Source organism: Neophocaena asiaeorientalis, unplaced genomic scaffold (genome assembly GCF_003031525.2).
Source record: "Neophocaena asiaeorientalis asiaeorientalis breed wild unplaced genomic scaffold, Neophocaena_asiaeorientalis_V1.1 scaffold353, whole genome shotgun sequence".
Lineage (NCBI taxonomy): Eukaryota > Metazoa > Chordata > Mammalia > Artiodactyla > Phocoenidae > Neophocaena > Neophocaena asiaeorientalis.
The window spans coordinates 739,277-758,203 of record NW_020175261.1 but is presented as its reverse complement, the minus strand read 5'-3'; the positions used below and the strand labels follow the sequence as shown (position 1 = coordinate 758,203).

At 38.5% G+C, this 18,927-nt stretch overlaps 1 protein-coding gene across 1 annotated transcript in view; it reads left to right on the top strand.

Moving 5' to 3' along the window:
* The window catches only part of RAD54B (RAD54 homolog B), a 97,102-nt gene that overhangs the window by 11,089 nt on the left and 67,086 nt on the right, over positions 1-18,927 (top strand). Inside the window, exon 3 of the mRNA XM_024765416.1 lies at positions 9,344-9,506. Within this exon, the coding sequence (XP_024621184.1) occupies positions 9,344-9,506 (163 nt within the window). The remainder of the gene's footprint in view (positions 1-9,343; positions 9,507-18,927) is intronic.

Below are 18,927 nucleotides of genomic sequence, written 5' to 3'. Positions count from 1 at the left end.
ATTTTCTTCTAAGAGTTTTATAGTTTTAGTTCTTACATTTCAGCCTGTGACCCATTTTGAATTAGTTTTCACGTATGGTGTGAGGTAGGAATCCAATTTTATCTTTTTTCATGTGGATATCTAATTGTTCCAGGACCATTTGTTGAAAAGACTGAATTTTTCCCCCATTGAATCGTCTTGACACCCTTGACTTTATGTTTATTTTCTGATGGAGTTTCTAATGACTAATTCCAAACCAAAAATGCTGATTTATTCTTTTCCTGTTATAATTAATATCAAGAATCTAAATAGTTGTCTTTAAAAACTAATGAAGTAGGCATTTTTTGAAATTATACAGCTATTTTAAGCAAGGCAACATGCGAAGCGCAAAAGTATTAAGCTTAGCAGTCAACTTTAGTGTCCCGTTACTTTGTTTATTCCATTCTTAAATTTTTGTTCTTGAATTATTTCTCATCTTAGATTGGATTAATCCAGACTGAGAAAGTATTGTTTTGGTGACTTCAGGGGTTTTATACTTGAGTGGTCTGATAAATACAAAATCTGGAACAAATTGAGCATCAAAATAAATATACTAATGGATAATAACCCACTGAATAATGTGGGTTATTTTAGGAGTCTGAATCCGTACTAATACAACTAAATAACTAAATGGGGAGGAGCATAAGCTCTTTCTCAGAGTGGAATGCTAAATCATAAAAATAAAAGTAATGATGGTGTTGGAAAATATTAATGGATTCCAAAACAAGTGGGTGAATGTTTGGTCAGGAAATAGGATATTTGAATAGACTCAAGCATCTCCTTACAACATACTTAAAAAAATTACAAATAGAAAAATACTAGCTTTGCAGGAATACCTGGTAGACACCACTTTAATCAAGTGAATGCCTCCTGTAATGGGACAAATTAATATTATGTGCCTCTGGTATGATGAACTGTGATATTCCTGTCCAAAATGCATAACCTGAAACTCATCATTAGGAAATATCAGACAATCCAGATAGAGGAGCATTCTACAAAATAACTGGCCTGTAGTCTTCAAAAGTGTCAAAAATCACAAAAGATAAATAAAGGTTGAGGAACTGTTCTAGATTAAAGGAGACTAAAGAAACTTGTTGATTAAATGTATTGTGTGACCTGGGATTGGATCCTGGCTCAGGGAAGAACTATCAAAAGACATTGTTGGGGTAAGCGACCCCATTTGAATATGAACTGTGGATTGGGTAATAGTATACTACCAATGTTAAATTCTTGGTTTTGATAATTTTACTGTGATTATGTAAGAGAGTGTCTTTGCTCTTTGCAAGCACACTTTGTAGTATTTAGACATAGAGGAGCACAGTGTGTCCAGCTTACCTTCAGATGTGTATACACACACACACACACACACACACACACACACACACACACATGGAGAGATAGAGGGAAAGTAAAAGGAGCAAAATGTAAACAAATGATGAATTTGGGTAAAGGGTATATGAGACTTCCTTATATTATTTCTGGATTGTTTAAATTTAAAATTATATAAAAATAAAATGTTGCAAAAAATAAAATTTAGGCCTTCATTAGTTTATTGCCATGACTTACTTTATTTTTTATTTATTTTTTGAGATCAGCAGTAATCTTTTTTTAATTAAAAAAATTTTTTAATAGATCTTTATTGGAGTATAATTGCTTCACAATACTGTGTTAGTTTCTGTTACACAACAAAGCGAATCAGCCATATGCATACACATGTCCCCATATCCCCTCGCTCTTGGGCCTCCCTCCCATCCTTCCTATCCCACTCTAGGTTGTCACAAAGCACTGAGCTGATCTCCTTGTGCTTTGCTGCTGCTTCCCACCTGCCAACTATTTTACATTCAGTAGTGTATATATGTCGATACTACTCTCACTTTGCCCCAGCTTCGCCCTCCCACCCCATGTCATCAGGTCCATTCTCTATGTCTACCTCTTTATTCCTGCCCTGCAACTAGGTTCATCAGTACCATTTTTTTAAAATTGCATATATATGCTTTAGCATATGGTATTTGTTTTTCTCTTTCTGACTTACTTCACTCTGTATGACAGACTCTAGGTCCATCCACCTCACTACAAATAACTCAATTTCTTTTCTTTTTATGGCTGAGTAATATTCCACTGTATATATGTACGATGTCTTCTTTATCCATTCATCTGTTGATGGACATCTAGGTTGGTTCCATGTCCTGGCTATTGTAAATAGTGCTTCAGTGAACATTGTGGTGCATGTCTCTTTTTGAATTATGGTTTTCTCAGGGTATATACCCAGCAGTGGGATCGCTGGGTCATATGGTAGTTCTATTTTTAGTTTTTTAAGGAACGTCCATACTGTTTCTGTAGTGTTTGTATCAACTTACATTCCCACCAACAGTGTAGGAGGGTTCCCTTTTCACCACACCCTTTCCAGCATTTACTGTTTCTAGCTTTTTCAATAATGGCCATTCTGATGGGCGTGAGGTGATACCTCATTGTAGTTTTGATTTGCATTTCTCTAATAATTAGTGATGTTGAGCATCTTTTTATGTGCCTCTTGGCCATCTGTATGTCTTCCTTGGTGAAATGTCTAGTTAGGTCTTCCCCCATTTTTTTAACTGGATTGTTTGTTTTCTTGATATTGAGCTCCATGAGCTGTTTGTATTTTTGGAGATTAATCCTTTGTCTGCTGTTTCATTTGCAAATATTTTCTCCCATTCTGAGGGATGTCTTTTTGTCTTGTTTATGGTTTCCTTTACTGTGCAAAGCATTTAAGTTTAATTAAGTCCCATTTGTTTATTTTTGTTTTTATTTCTGTTACTCTAGGAGGTGGGTCAAAAAAGATCTTGCTGTGATTTATGTCAAAGAATGTTTTTCCTTGTTTTCGTCTAAAAGTTTTATAGTGCCTGGTCTTAAATTTAAGTCTTTAATCCTTTTTGAGTTTATTTTTGTTTATGGTGTTAGGTAGTGTTCTAATTTCATTCTTCTACATGTAGCTGTCCAGTTTTCCCAGCACCACTGATTGAAGAGGCTGTCTTTTCTCCATTGTATGTTCTTGCCTCCTTTGTCGTAAATTAGGTGCCCATATGTACCTGGGTTTATCTCTGGGCATTCTATCCTGTACCATTGATCTATATTTCTTTTTTGTGCCAGTACCATACTGACTTGATTACTGTAGCTTTGTGGTATAGTTTGAAGTTGGGGAGCCTGATTCCTCCAACTCCGTTTTTCTTTCTCAAGATTGCTTTGGCTGTTTGGGGTCTTTAGTGTTTCCATACAAATTGTAAGATTTTTTGTTCTAATTCTGTGAAGAATGCCATTGGTAGTTTGATAGGGATTGCACTGAATCTGTAGCTTGCTTTGGGTAGGATAGTCATTTTCACAATAGTGATTCTTCCAATCCAAGAACATGGTATATTTCTCCGCCTGTTTATGTCATCTTTGAGTTCTTTCATCAGTGTTTTATAGTTTTCTGAGTACAAGTCTTTCACTTCCTTAGGCAGGTTTATTCCTAGGTATTTTATTCTTTTTGTTGCAGTGGTAAGTGGGATTGTTTCCTTAATTTCTTTTTCTGATTTTTCATTGTTGGTGTATAGGAATGCCAGAGATTTCTGTGCATTAATTTTGTATCCTGCAACCTTACCAAATTCATTGATTAGTTCTAGTAGTTTTCTGGTCACATCTTTAGAATTTTCTATATATGGTGTCATGTCATCTGCAAACAGTGACAGTTTCGCTTTTTCCTTTCCAATTTGGATTCCTTTTATTTCTTGTTCTTCTTAGATTGCTGTGGCTAGGACTTCCAAACTATGTTGAATAATAGTGGCGAGAGTGAACATACTGTTCTTCTTCCTGATCTGAGAGGAAATGCTTTCAGTTTTTCACCATTGAGAATGATGTTAGCTGTGGGTTTGTTGTATATGGGCTTTATTATGTTGAGGTATGTTCCCTCTATGCCCACTTTCTGGAGAGTTTTTATCATACATGGGTGTTGAATTTTGTCAAAAGCTTTTTCTGCATCTATTGAGATGATCATATGGTTTTTATTCTTCAGTTTGTTAATGTGGTGTGTCACATTGATTGATTTACTTATATTGAAGAATCCTTGCATCCCTGGGATAAATCCCACTTGATCATGGTGTATGATCCTTTTAATGTGCTGTTGGATTCTGTTTGCTAGTATTTTGTTCAGGATTTTTGCATCTATGTTCATCAGTGATATTGGCCTGTAGTTTTCTTTTTTTGGTGGCATCTTTGCCTGGTTTTGGTATCAGGGTGGTGGTGGGTTCGTAAAATGAATTTGGGAGTTTCTCCCTCTGCAATTTTTTTGGAAGAGTTTTAGGAGGATTGGTGTTAGCTCTTCTCTAAACATTTGATAGAATTTGCCTGTGAAGCCATCTGGTCCTAGACTTTTGTTTGTTGGAAGATTTTTAATCACAGCTTCAGTTTCATTACTTGTGATGGGTCTGTTTATATTTTCTAATTTTTCTCGGTTCAGTCTTGGAAAATTGTACCTTTCCAAGAATTTGTCCATTTCTTCTTGGCTGTCCATTTTATTGGCGTATAATTGTTTGGAGTAGTCTCTTATAATCCTTTGTATTTCTGCAGTGTCAGTTGTGACTTCTCCTTTTTCATTTCTAATTTTATTGATTTGCATCCTCTCCCTTTTTTTCTTGATGAGTCTGGCTAAAGGTTTATCAATTTTATCTTCTCAAAGAATCAACTTTTAGTTTTGTTGATCTTTGCTATTGTTTTCTTCGTTTCTATTTCATTTATTTCTATTCTGATCTTTATGATTTCTTTCCTTCTACTGCCTTTGGGTTTTCTTTGTTCTTCCTTCTCTAGTTGCTTTAGGTGTAAGGTTACATTGTTTATTTGAAATTTTTCTTGTTTCTTGAGGTGAGATTAAATTTCTGTAATCTTCCCTCTTAGAACTGCTTTGGCTGCGTCCCATAGCTTTTGGGTCATCGTGTTTTTGTTATTTGTTTCTGTGTATTTTTTGATTTCCTCAGTGATCTCTTGGTTATTTAGTAGCGCACTGTTTAGCACCCATGTATTTGTGTTTTTTACAGTTTTTTTTCCTGTAATTGATTTCTGATCTCATAGCGTCGTGGTCAGAAAAGATGCTTGATATGATTTCAATTTTCTTAAATTTTCTGAGGCTTGATTTGTGACCCAAGATGTGATCTATCCTGGAGAATGTTCCATGTGCACTTGAGAAGAAAGTGTATTCTGCCACTTTTGGGTGGAATGTTCTATAATTATCAATTAGATCTATCTGGTCTATTGTATCATTTAAAGCTTGTGTTTCCTTATTTATTTTCTGTTTGGATGATTTGTCCATTGGTGTAAGTGGGGTGTTAATGTCCCCTACTATTTTTGTGTTACTGTCGATTTCTCGTTTCATGGTTGTTAGCATTTGCCTTATGTATTAGAGTGCACCTATGTTGGGTGCATAAACATTTATAATTGTTATATCTTCTTCTTAGATTGATCCTCATGTAGGGTCCCTGCTTATCTCCTGTAACAGTCTTTATTTTAAAGTCTATTTTATCTGATGTGAGTATTGCTACTCCAGCTTGCTTTTTGATTTCTATTTGCATGGAATATCATTTTCCATCCCTTCAGTTTCAGTCTTTATGTGTCCCTAGGTCTGAAGTGGGTCTCTTGTAGACAGCATATATATGGATCTTGCTTTTGTATCCATTCAGCCAGTCTGTGTCTTTTGGTTGGGGCATTTAATCCATTTACCTTCAGGGTTATTATTGATATATATGTTGCTATTACCATTTTCTTAATTGTTTTGGGTTTGTTTTTGTGGGTGTTTTTCTTCTCTTTTGTTTCCCACTTAGAAAAGTTTCTTTAGTGTTTGTTTTCTTTTTTTTTTTTGGCCAAGGATCTTAGTTCCCTGACCAGGGATTGAACCCGTGTCCCCTGCATTGAAAGGTGGATTCTTTACCACTGGACCACCAGGGAAGTCCCTAGTGTTTGTTTTAAAGCTGGTTTGATGGTGCCGAATTCTCTTTGCTTTTGTTTGTCTGAAAAGCTTTTGACTTCTCCATGGAATCTGAATGAGATCTTTGCTGGGGAGAGTAATCTTGGTTGTGGATTTCTTCTCTTTCATCACTTTAAGTATATCCTGCCATTCCCTTCTGGCCTGCAGAGTTTCCACTGAAAAATTAGCTGGTAACCTTATGGGGATTCCTTTGTATGCTATTTTTGTTTTTTTCCTTTCTGCTTTTAATATTTTTTCTTTGAATTTAATTTTTGTTAGTTTGATTAATATGTCTCTTGGTGTGTTTTTCGTAAGGTTTATCCTGTATGGGACTCTTTGCTTACTGGACTCAGGTGACTATTTCCTTTTCCACATTAGGGAAGTTTTCGACTATAATCTCTTCAAATATTTTCTCAGACCCTTTCTTTTTCTCTTCTTCTTCTGGGACCACTGTAATTCAAATGTTGGTGCATTTAGTCTTGTCCGAGAGGTTTCTGAGATTGTCTTCAATTCTTTTCATTCTTTTTCTTTATTCTGCTCCTCAACAGTTATTTCCACCAGTTTGTCTTCCCACTCACTTATTTGTTCTTCTGCCTCCATTATTCTGTTATTGCTTCCTTCTAGTGTATTTTTTATTTCAGTTATAGTGTTGTTCATCTCTCTTTGTTTGTTCTTTAGTTCTTCTAGATCTTTGTTAAACATTTCTTGTATTTTCTCAATCCATGCTTCCATTCTATTTCTGAGATTCTGGATCACCTTTGCTATCATTACTGTGAATTCTTTTTCAGGTGGGTTGCCTATTTCCACTTGATTTATTTAGTCTTGTAGGGTTTTGCCTTGCTCCTTCATCTGTGACATCTTTTCTTGTTGTCTTATTGTGTTTTTTCTTTTTCAGGTGGGTTGCCTATTTCCTCTTCATTTATTTGGTCTTGTAGGTTTTTACCTTGCTTCCTCATCTGTGACATACTTTTTTGCCATCTCTCTCTCTCTTTTTTTTTAAATGAGTGGGATTGTGTTCCTGTTTTACTCGTTGTTTGGCCTGAGGCTTCCAACACTGGAGTTTGAAGGCTATTGGGTAGAGCTGGGTCTTGGTGCTGAGATGAGGAACTCTGTGAGACCTCACGCCAATAAATATTCCCTGGGGTCAGAGGTTCTCTGTTAGTCCAGTGGTTCGGACTTGGAGCTCCCACCGCAGGAGCTTCCCCCAGCCCCAGGCTCATGAATCAAGATCCTGCAAGCCGTGTGTGGTGGCAAAAAAATAAAAGAGAGAAAAATAACAAAGTAGAAAATAAAATTAGACTAGGAGACTAACAGATATGTTAGAAAGAATGTAAAAATAAAAATACAGATGAATCAACAACCAGAAGGTACATCAGTACCACAAGAGTAGAAAAAAGGAGGGGGGAAAGGAAAAAAAAAGGGGTGGGTGAGGCCTTGGCTGTGGAGAGCAGGGCCTAAGCAAGGGCGAAGTTTGGGTGGTGGGCCTGGCGCATGATCAGGACCCACAGGGCTGGAAAAGGCCCTGGCGGTGCGGATTAGGCTCAAAGAACAGAAGGGGCCCAGTTGTGCCCCCAACCCCGGTCTCAGAGGGCAGGGAACCGCACCTGGGAGCCTAGCAGGCTTCCTGGGGTTGAGTGGGTGGGGCAAACGCCCTCCTCTCCTCTCCTGCTCCTCCGGTCTGGGGTCTGGGAGGGCCCTTCCTGCCTGCCTCTCCTGATCTCCCTAGTCTCCCTCCTATGCCCCAGGACCAATGCAGCCAGTATGGGGGGGAGGACAGGAGAAGGGGGGGCCTTGGAGGGCAGGGGTCCGGCCTGGGAGCTCAGCAGCCTCCCCTGCCCAAGAGGGCCAGACAGTTGCCCTCTGCTCTGTCTAGGTAGGAGAGTCCGTCCTACCTGCCTCTCCTGATCTCCCTGGCCTCAGAGGTGCTGATCTTGTCTGGCCTCCGCTTCTCCCCACTTTGTACCTCTCTGTCCTACTGGTTCACCTTGGGGTTCCTCCCATCTCCTTGGGGGTCAGAATCCCCCACCAGCGGCCAGCAGGCACCCTAGTTGTGGGGAGACGCTAAGTCCGCATCTTCCCACACCGCCATCTTGACTCCTCCCTCACCTGACTTACTTTAAAATCTTATCAGACAGGTTTTTGAATGTCTCTGAAATTTATTATAATGAATATTTATAGAGATATGACGACTGTGTCTGTTATTGTGAGTTGTTATTTTAAAAACATTTCAAACATACTATGGTAGGCAGAAAAATGGCCTTCTAAAAATGTCCATGTCCTAATCCCTGGAACCTGTGAATATGTTACCTCACGTGGCAAAAGGGACTTTGACTAGGTGATTAATGTTAAGGACCTTGAGATGAGGTGGGGGGTGGTCATCCTGGATTATCCAGATGGGCCCAATATAATCACAGAGGTCCTTAAAAGTAGAAGAGGGAGACAGATGAGAGGGTTAGAGAAAGAGATGTGATTAAGGAAGCAGGGGCAGAGAGATGCAGAGGAACTGGCTTTGAAGTAGAGGAATGGGGCCACAAGCCAAGGAATGTGGGTAGCTTTTAGAAGTTTGAAAAGTCAAGGAAATGTTTTCTCCCTTAGAACCTCCTGAAAGAAATGCTGCCCTGCTGATTACCTTGATTTTAGTCCATTAAGAGCCAAGTGAGAGTTCAAACTTACAAAATTATAAAATAAATTTATGTTGTTTTAAGCCACTAAGTTTCTTGTAATCTGTTACAGCAGCAACAGAAAGCTAATACATATACAAAAATAGAGAAAAGAGTATATGAAGAACCCCCATGTACCCATCATCCAGCTTCAACAATTGTCAGTTTATGGCAGTTGTTCTTGCTTCATTTTTTCCTCTCCAGCTCCCTCCCCCCTTCTTCCCCTCTCATTATTTTCATGCAGATTCCAGGAATATCTTTTCATTTGTAAATATTTTAGTATTTGTCTTTAAAACATAAGGTACTGTTAAAACAACAACAATACAGTACAGGTATCATTATCACACTTAAATTAACAATATTTAAGTGTTTCTTTTAATATTGAGAAATTTAGCAAGAAAAAAAGCAGTTGACTGAGAATGGCATATTGTGACTTGTTTAAAACCTTATTTGATACGTTGCTTAAAATACGCTATAATTGTAAGCATAATTTTCATTCTGTGATGTCTTTCAGCTTTTATTATGTAATAAAAGTAGCTTAAAAAACAAACAATAAAAATTATAATTTTTATTTTTAAATATTCCCCATTTAGGTATGAGAAACTAGTAGCTCACATTTTAAATTAGGAATCTATTAAGTAAAAATATGGGAAATTAAGTTTAATATCAGCATAAAATACATATTTTGTTCTTTTAGGTTGCTGCAAATAAGAATACTTTTCTGCAGTCACAAAGTGATCCCAGAATATGCAATCTGCCTACTGAAGAAAGTTCTAGAGGAATTAATCATGAGGATAATTACAGGGAAAAATATTGTTTGGAAGCATCTGCAAAGACAACATCAGACCCACATCATACAGGTAAGACTGTTCAGGTTTATACTTGACCAGGCTTATTACAGTATTATTTAAATTGATTATTTACAAGAATGAATATGTTATATTTGAAAATAGTTGATATAATACCACTAGGTCGCTGGCAATTCAGATTTTTTGTTGTTGTAATTTATCTTTAATGATGGATTAATAACCACATCATTCAAATCTTGCATTTTGTAGTAGGCATATGTCTAACCTTATTCATTGTAAACTTATTGGTCAAATAATGGTCTTTACCTCAAGTAGCAAAATAAATAGTGTTTAAAGATTTTTTTTTAACTTACTTATTTTTACTTATTTATTTTTGGTTGCGTTGGGTCTTCGTTGCTGCATGTGGGCTTTCTCTAGTTGCGGTGAGTGGGGGCTTCTTTTTTTTGCAGTGCGCGGGTGTCTCATTGCAGTGGCTTCTCTTGTTGCAGAGCATAGGCTCTAGGCATGTGGGCTTCAGTAGTTGTGACACGTGGGCTCAGTAGTTGTGGCTTGCGGGCTCTAGTGCATGGGCTCAGTAGTTGTGGCGCATGGGCTTAATTGCTCCGTGGCATGTGAGATCTTCCCGGACCAGGGCTTGAACCCATGTCCCCTGTATTGGCAGGTGGATTCTTAACCACTGAGCCACCAGGGAAGTCCTAAAGATTTGATTTTTAAAAAAGTTTTAAAATGCATTAACAGCACTAAAAGGAGTGGTGAACTTTAAATGAGTAAAACTGTTGATTCATTTTAGTCCATTGGAGTAACTTAAAATCAGTTAGATTTGAATTATGAAAGTATATAATTGCAGGAAAACCAAGCATTTAACAAGTTGAATTGAGTTAAAATAATGGCTATGGTTCTTTTTGCATCTGTAAGAGATTAGTATTTTTCAGGTAATTAAAATTTATCTAGGATGTTCATGGATGTTTATTTGGCCTGTGAAAGGCACCATTAAGACTACATTTTTCTAAATAACATTTTATTTTTTGGTTGAATAAGGAGTGTCAGGGAGAGAGCCTCATTTGCTGGTCTATAGAATATAACTACTATTTTAAGATACCAGTGCAAATCAACAAAGTGCCTTAAACGCTTAACCCTTTTGAAGGAAGTTTTGGAGCTTTGTGATAATTAATACATTTTACATATAAATGAGTTCATTTCTTGTTGGGCAGAAGGGACTTCTGATTTTTCCCAACTGGCCAGGATCCTTAGTGCCATTTACGTGCTCTCAAATTTGTAACAAGTGTCAGGATGAAGTTGAGAAGGACTTTTGGTGGTATCAATTTAGGGAGATCCTTAGAGATAGCTCTGGGTATGGCAGTTTAGCTTCTGCCCTGTTTCACGGATTTGCTCTCCCTTTATTACTTTCCTCCTTACCTCCCTCCTTTTCTCTTTTCTTCCTTCCATCTTCGTTAGGTGAATATCCTATTTCCCCAGACTTTTTTCTCTACTGTCAAGCCTGTGATGGATAATGATCCATCTATGCCTGTTTCTTTTCTATCTTGGTAGCTAATCTCTTCACCAGAGAATGATATTTAGACTCTAGAATATAATACATTTCATGTTACTGATTTGGGGCTTTTTTTGCATTCTACTATAGTTTCTCATTCTGTTCCCTGTTAAATATGAGAAGGGAGTTAAGAGTTAAAATAAATTGAAGAGGGAGTTAATTTACTCAACCTTTAATCCCTTAATCCCTTCTTTTTTTTAGTACATTCACTGGACTGGGGAACCTGTGCCAACCTCCTGATACCCTCCTGCCTCTCATTTAGAGAGAGGTTAACTGGGGAAAAGAGCATTGTGAGAAACATCTTGCTTTCTATGGTGATTGCTGGAGAGGAATGTTGTATATAGAAAAGTATGGAGATGAAAGACCTGTGTAGTATATATTCACCTTTTGACATTCTTTCAATTCCAGGTCTAATCCACCTTGAAGTCAGGTCCAAGCCTGCATGTCCCAGTTAAAATATGTCCTCATTTCCTGTTACCTTTTTATTTTGAAAAGTTTCCTACATATAGAGAGGTTGAAAGAATAATCCAGTTATCATCATAAATTCAATAGTTGTTAACATTCTGCCTCATTTGTCCCTCCCCACCCAGCCCCACCCCATGTATGCAATTTTTTTTTTCTGGACCATTTGAAAATAAGTTGCAGATATCATGCCACTTCACTTCTAAATACTTCAGCATGCATATCTTAAAATAAATGTTTTCTCCTATATAACCACATTATTACACCAAACAAGATTAACAATAATTCATAATATTTAATATCTAGTTCATCAGGAAAACCATTTTTACTTAAGGTAGTTTAAGTTTGGTTTCTTAACAACCAAAAGAGCCCTAATAAGTACATTTTCACTCTATTGAATTTTACTGTGCACTTCAAGTCTCATCAAGTCTGTTGAGGTCATACTGGATTAGGGTGGACCCTAAATCTGTTGCAGGAAGGGGGACCCCTTCCAAGGGCCCGAGAGTGGGCTCTTGTCTAACACTTGGAAATGAAATGTCCGAGGGGACACACGTGCTGACAAAGCAAGAGACTTTAGTGGGAAGGAGCACCCGCGTGGAGAGCAGGAGGGAAAGGGAACCCAGGAGGACTGCTGTGCCACGTGGCTCACAGTCCCGGGTTTTATGGTGATGGGATTAGTTTCTGGGTTACTCTCTGGCCAATCATTCTGACTCAGGGTCCTTCCTGGTGGTGCACGCATGGCTCAGCCAAGAAGGAGTCCAGCGAGGAGGATTCTGGGAGGTTGGTAGGACATATGGGCTAGTGTCTCCTTTTGACTTCTCCTGAATTCTTCCGGTTGGTGGTGGCTTGTTAGTTCCATGTTCCTTACCAGGACCTCCTTTTGTAAAACAGCTCATGCAGATGGTTACTGTGGTGCCTGGCCAGGGTGGGCAGTTTTCGGTCAGTGGTTCCCCTAACAAATCCAATGGCTGGTTATGAGGAGAGAGACATAGAAATACAGAGGGAAAAAGGCCTTGTGACAGTGGAGACAGAGATCAGAGTAATCCAGCTGCAAGCCTAGGAGCACCAAGGATTGCTGGCAACCACCAGAAGCTAGAAAGGGGCACGGAAGGATTCTCCCACAGATCCTTCAGAGAGAGCATGGCCCTGCTGACGTCTTGATTTTGAACTTCTGGTCTCCATGTTGTGAGACAATAAATTCTGTTGTTTTAAGTGTTTGTGGTACTTTGTTATAGCAGTCCTTAGAAATTAATAAAGGGAGCCCTAGACCTTCTGATACTCAACGGCTATACTTACATTCTTTAGAAAAACAAAGAAATTTTTTCATTCTTTCTGATTCCTTTTCATTGTGATGAAGTGTAAGATGAGACCATTAATTCTCCCTCAGGCTGTTCAGCTATACTGTTTATATTTTATCTGTTTACCTGAGTCTCGTTCACTAAACTGTGGCATACAAAGGCAGGAACTTTCTCTTGTTCGGGTTTTAAGTCAAACAGTATGAATTCAAAAACATTTTATGACTGATATAAGGGATCTTGAAAAACTTGTAGTTCAGTCCCTTGGCTAAGCCCTTTGGCTCTGAAGTACTTCAGATAAGTCAGGAAGTCAAGAAGAAGTTGCTGGAACATTATAGTTTGCAAGTATTGGTAATACTTAGAATAGTTTCAGAAAGTGTTTGGAACAAAAGCCATATTGTAATGGATAGGTGATGAGTGGAGACAGGCAAATGGAGGCAGTGAATGTAAATAAATAATGTATGTAAATCAATAAAGAAATTTGGTTTTGAAGGGAAGGAGTAGTATCTTGAGGGATAGCAGGGAACCATAGAGGTTTTTTGGTTGTTGTTTTTAAAGGTAGTATGTTGTAGAGGAAAGAGGTATTGAAGAGGGGAAGATTAAAGGTATAAAAAGGGAGTGATAAAACCTCTGTTGGAGAGAGAAGTGTTTTTCTAATGATTTTTAGGTCCCTGGAGATGTTTGGACATATTTTCAGGGGTTTATAAATTCTCAGAGAAGCTTAGAATTCTGTGTTTTCTTTTAAATAATATGAATAAAAGTATATAAGCCTATGTTGGATCTTTCAGTTGGCCACCATATAATTGAGTTTTTCTTTTAAGTGCTACTTGATTTTTTTTGTATTAAATAAATTTATTTATTTATTTTTGGCTGTGTTGGGTCTTCGTTGCTGCGCATGGGCTTTCTTTAGTTGCGGTAAGCGGGGGCTACTCCTCGTTGTGGTGTGCACGCTTCTCATTGTGGTTTCTCTTGTTGCGGAGCACGGGCTCTAGGCGTGCGGGCTTCAGTAGTTGTGGCACATGGGCTCAGTAGTTGTGGCTTGTAGGATCGAGAGCGCAGGCTCAGTAGTTGTGGCACAAGGGCATAGCTGCTCTGCGGCACATGGGATCTTCGTGGACCAGGGCTTGAACCCGTGTCCCCTGCATCGGCAGGCGGACTCTCAACCACTGCGCCACCAGGGAAGCCCTAATTGAGTATTATTACAAGATTTCATGTCGGCAAATGAGAACAGAGGTAGACAGAATGGGGTATACTCCTACCAAATGAGGTTTTGTATATTCAGATTAAGGATAGTTAAAGAATTGAGCCTTCATATGCTGTATTGGAGAAGAGGCTTGTTGGACACAAAAGGACTTGTATGTGCCAAATCTTTTGGTACCATACTTATATTGTGATCAATAGCAGTTTAATTTCAGTAAAATAACACTGTCATTAAATTAATGTGATTTTTGAATTTTATTGGTTTATAATTAATTTATAAATGTTTGATTTATCTTTGAAATCTTTTTTCAGTACATTTAGAACTCCTGCATTCTTGTTTTTTTCTTTTTTTTTTTTTGGCCCTGCCACATGGCTTGTGGGATCTCATAGTTCTGTGACCAAGGATTGAACCCAGGCCATGGCAGTGAAAGCCCGAAATCCTAACCACTAGGCCACCAGGGAACTCCCCTACCTCATTCTTTTTAAAAACTATATAATATTCCATTGTGTGGATTTGCCAGATGTACTTAACCAGTTCCATATTAATGGATATTTAGGTTGCTTGGTATCTTTTCTTATTACAAACAAAGCTACAATGAATAGCTGTATATTATAATCATATGTGAGAATGTATTCATAGGATACCTTTGAGTATCAAAGGTCTCAAGGTATGTGCATTTACCTAAGTGTCCATTGACAGATGAATGGGTAAAGAAGATGTGGCACATATACACAATGGAATATTACTCAGCCATAAAAAGAAACGAAATTGAGTTATTTGTAGTGAGGTGGATGGACCTAGAGTCTGTCATACAGAGTGAAGTAAGTCAGAAAGAGAAAAACAAATACCGTATGCTAACACGTATATATGGAATCTTAAAAAAAAATGGTTCTGATGGACCTAGGGGTAGGACAGGAATAAAGACGCAGACGTAGAGAATGGACTTGAGGACATGGGGAGACGAAAGTGTAAGCTGGGATGAAGTGAAAGAGTAGCCTTGACATATATACACTACCAAATGTAAAATAGATAGCTAGTGGGAAGCAACTGCATAGCACAGGAAGATCAGCTCGGTGCTTTGTGACCACCTAGAGGGGTGGGATTAGGGAGGGTGGGAGGGAGACGCAAGAGGGAGGGGATATGGGCATATATGTATACATACAGCGAATTCACTTTGTTATACGGCAGAAACTAACACAACATTGTAAACCAATTATGCTTCAATAAAGATGTTAAAAAAAATAAAATAAAAACAAAGTGTGAAGTTGTGATTTAAGCAAGATAAAATAGGCCAACAGGATAAGCACAATGGAAAGAAAGGAAACAATTTTTTAAATATCAGTTAATATGCTTTTGGTTCAAGTATTGTTAAAAATACTGGATTATAAAATTGAATTTTATTAGCATGTATATTTGGAAATTGCAGGCTTTAGGATTGACTGATGTAGCAGTTTAAAGGATGTCATTATGATCCCAATTTCTGTCTACTTCTGTCATCCACAAGATTGGCTTCATTCTTAGACTGGTTCTCCTCATGTTAAATGATAGATACCAGTAACCACTGGGACCACATACTTCCTTTTTCTCGTCAATCTGATGATATGTAGATGGTCCCTACTCATAATCGTTAAATAAGGTTTCTTAACTTTGTGCTGATATAGAGTTACTTTCCTGTGTCCAGAGGGATTCCTAACTTTAGACCTATTGTACCTCAGTGAAGAAGAAGCCTAAGTGGCTTCTGAGAATCATCAGATACACACTCTCCATCCCTTCCTTGGATGTGGGAGCTATCTCACCAAAATTTCCTTGCTGCTACATGCTGGGGGAACACCCATGTTAACTATACTGAAAAATGATTAAGTGAAAAATGTTAAGTTAAAATAAAAATGAATAGCTTTAGCAACATTTTTAGTGTACAAAATTTAACAAAAGGCTAGTTCCCTTTAGCTTACAATGTTTTTACCCCAAAGATAAGACTTGGTCAAACTGAGTTCCTTAATAGGTGGCTGGGAGCTATTTAAAGAAAATGTATGTAAATTTAGATTGTATAGAGTAGGTCTGTGATTCACATAGCATGGCTGGATTAAGTTTTCATAATTTGACTCTGTGAGATAATAGAAAATGTCTGTATTGGTCTCTACCCCCAGTTCCTGGCACAGAGGTCCTAAAACCCTTGTAATTTCCTCAGTGATAAGAGCTTTAGGAGCATCTTTTTTTCTTCTAATACTTGGTCTTTGACCTTAGTTCCTGACACAGAGTTCCTAAATCCCTTGGAATTTCCTGGGTGATAGAAATGTCTTTTGTTCTAATGAGGTGACTCTGGGTGGGCTCCTGGTTGAGGGCTGGTCACCAGAGAGACTAAGCCATGATTAGAAGCTTGGAATTTTCAGCCCCATTCCCATTCTCCAGAGAGGGGAGATGAGTTGGAAATGGAGTTGATGGTTGATCATGCCAATGTGATGAAACCTCTGTAAAAATCCCCAAAGTACGGGGTTTGGAGACCTTCCGCGTTGGTGAACATATGGAGGTGCTGAGAGAGTGGTGGTGCCCAGAGAGGGCATAGACACTCCGAGCCTTTTACCTGTGCCTTGCCTATGCATCTCTTCTGTCTGAATGTTCATCTTTTATCATGTACTTTTTGTTTTTTTAGTTTAATTTTATTTATTTTTTTATACAGCAGGTTCTTATTAGTTATCTATTTTATACATATTAGTATATATATGTCAATCCCAATCTCCCAGTTTTATCATATACTTTTATAATTAACTTGTAAAAGTAAGTAAACTGTTTTCCTGAGTTTTGTGAGCTGCTCTAGCAGATTAATTGAACCTGAGGAGGGGGTCCTAGGAACCTCTGATTTATAGCCGATTGGTCAGAAGCACAGCTTAGAACCTGGACGGACTTGTGATTGGCGTCTGAAGTGGTGTGGGAGCAGTCTTGTGGGACTGAGCCCTTAACCTGTGGGATGTGATGCTATCTCCAGATAGATGGTGTCAGAATTGAGTTGAATTGTAGAACACCCAGCTGGTGTCGGAGTGGTATGAAAGTAAAGGAGAAACGTAGCAGAAGCACTGAGTTTTTCCTTCTTAGACTTCTTTCAGTTCTGTAAGGGTTTTCAAGATCCCTGTTAACCTAGGTTTTGATTGTCTTTTTTTGGCTGCACCGCGTGGCTTGCAGGATCTTAGTTCCCTGACCAGGGATTGAACCCAGTCCCGTGGCAGTGAAAGTGCTGAGTTCTAACCACTGGACCGCCAGGGAATTCACGGTTTTGATTGTCTTGAGTGCTTAACATTACAGGGTATCATCACCAAAGCACAGTGCTGAAGTATGAGATATAAATGCTATAACTCAGAATGATTCTTAGGGTTTGGATTCACCCTGGTTTTAACCCTGTTTTTATGTGGCAGATTTTTAAAGTGTCATCTTCCTCACATATTGCAGTGTGATATATGCCTTCTCAGATTCTCTTGCCACTGTGTGCTTCCTAGACTGACTGCTTCACTGTACCGCACTGTGCTGCCTCACTTGAGCCACCACCTCACGGTGGCCGCCACCCCACCGGGCCGATGAACCACACTCTGAGAGGGTCTGGTGGATGACACGCCACACCAGGGCTTAGGGGTAGCACCCTGTGCCCCTGTGGAGGCTGGATGACACAGGCTGAAAGTGCGGTAGAGTTTATTCCTAGTGGGGTGAGCTTGGCCACTGGGAAATGGGAGACAGGAGGGAACCTGCCTGATAAATTCCACATTTTCGTCCATGAACTACTCTGAGGAATGGTTTCTTTTTGTAGTCTATCAGGAGATGTTCCAAAGAGAGTACCAAGTGGATGCATTTGCCAAGTGACCTACTCTGTGTTTTCATAACTTGTTGTAAAGATGTAGCCAGCACTTTTAAAAATAGTATTTATTTATTTACTTATATTTTGATCTCATGGCCTTCCCGACCAGAGATCGAACCCGTGCCCCCTGCAGTGGAAGCATGGAGTCTTAACCACTGGACTGCCAGAGAAGTCCCCCAGCCACCATTTTACACAGTTCCTTGCTTCAGTTTATTTTTTTTCCACTCTTGATGCCCTGTATATACAACGCCCAAGTAAAGCCTCAGCATTCTAGTCATTGCTTCAGGCCCTATTTGCCAGAGAACCTGGGCTAAGACAAAGATTAATAAGGCATAATATCCTTACCTTGGTGTTGTTTTTTTTATCTCCTAAAATATAGAAATAATCTCAGTAGTCATGGTGAGCTTTTTGCCTAACAAGTAGTTCATAGAAAAAGAAATCACTCCTACCCACAGTTATTCCTTATTTATTAAATTTAATAGATCTAATTATCTAAATTCTATTTTAGAAATTTAGCTTTGTTCAAACTTCTCACATTTTTAATAGCTAAAGAGTTAAAATATATTAGCTGCTATTATTTTATTTTTAAGGATACTTTTTTGAACATATTAGAATTTTCAAACATTAAGTTGATCATTTTACATTGACTACCCATATACCAACCACCTAGATTCCAGAATTAAAATTTTACTGTATCTGCTTTATTGCATATCTATTCATCCATCAGTCTATCTTACTTTTATTATTTATTTATTTATTTAAAAATATTTACTTATTATTTACCTTGGCTGCACCAGGTCTTAGTTGTAGCATGCGGGATCTTTAGTTGTGGCATGCGGGCTTCTTAGTTGCAGCATGCATGTGGGATCCAGTTCCCCGACCAGGGATCGAACCCGGGCCCCTTGGATTAGGAGCACGGAGTGTTACCCACTGGACCACCAGGGAAGTCTCTATCTTACTTTTAAAAAATGAATTTTAAAGTTGCAGACATCAGTACATTTTCCTCAGAATACTTAATGCATTCATTAAGATTAATGTACCTAGGGGCTTCCCTGGTGGCACAGTGGTTGAGAGTCCGCCTGCCGATGCAGGGGACACGGGTTCGTGTCCCGGTCCGGGAAGAT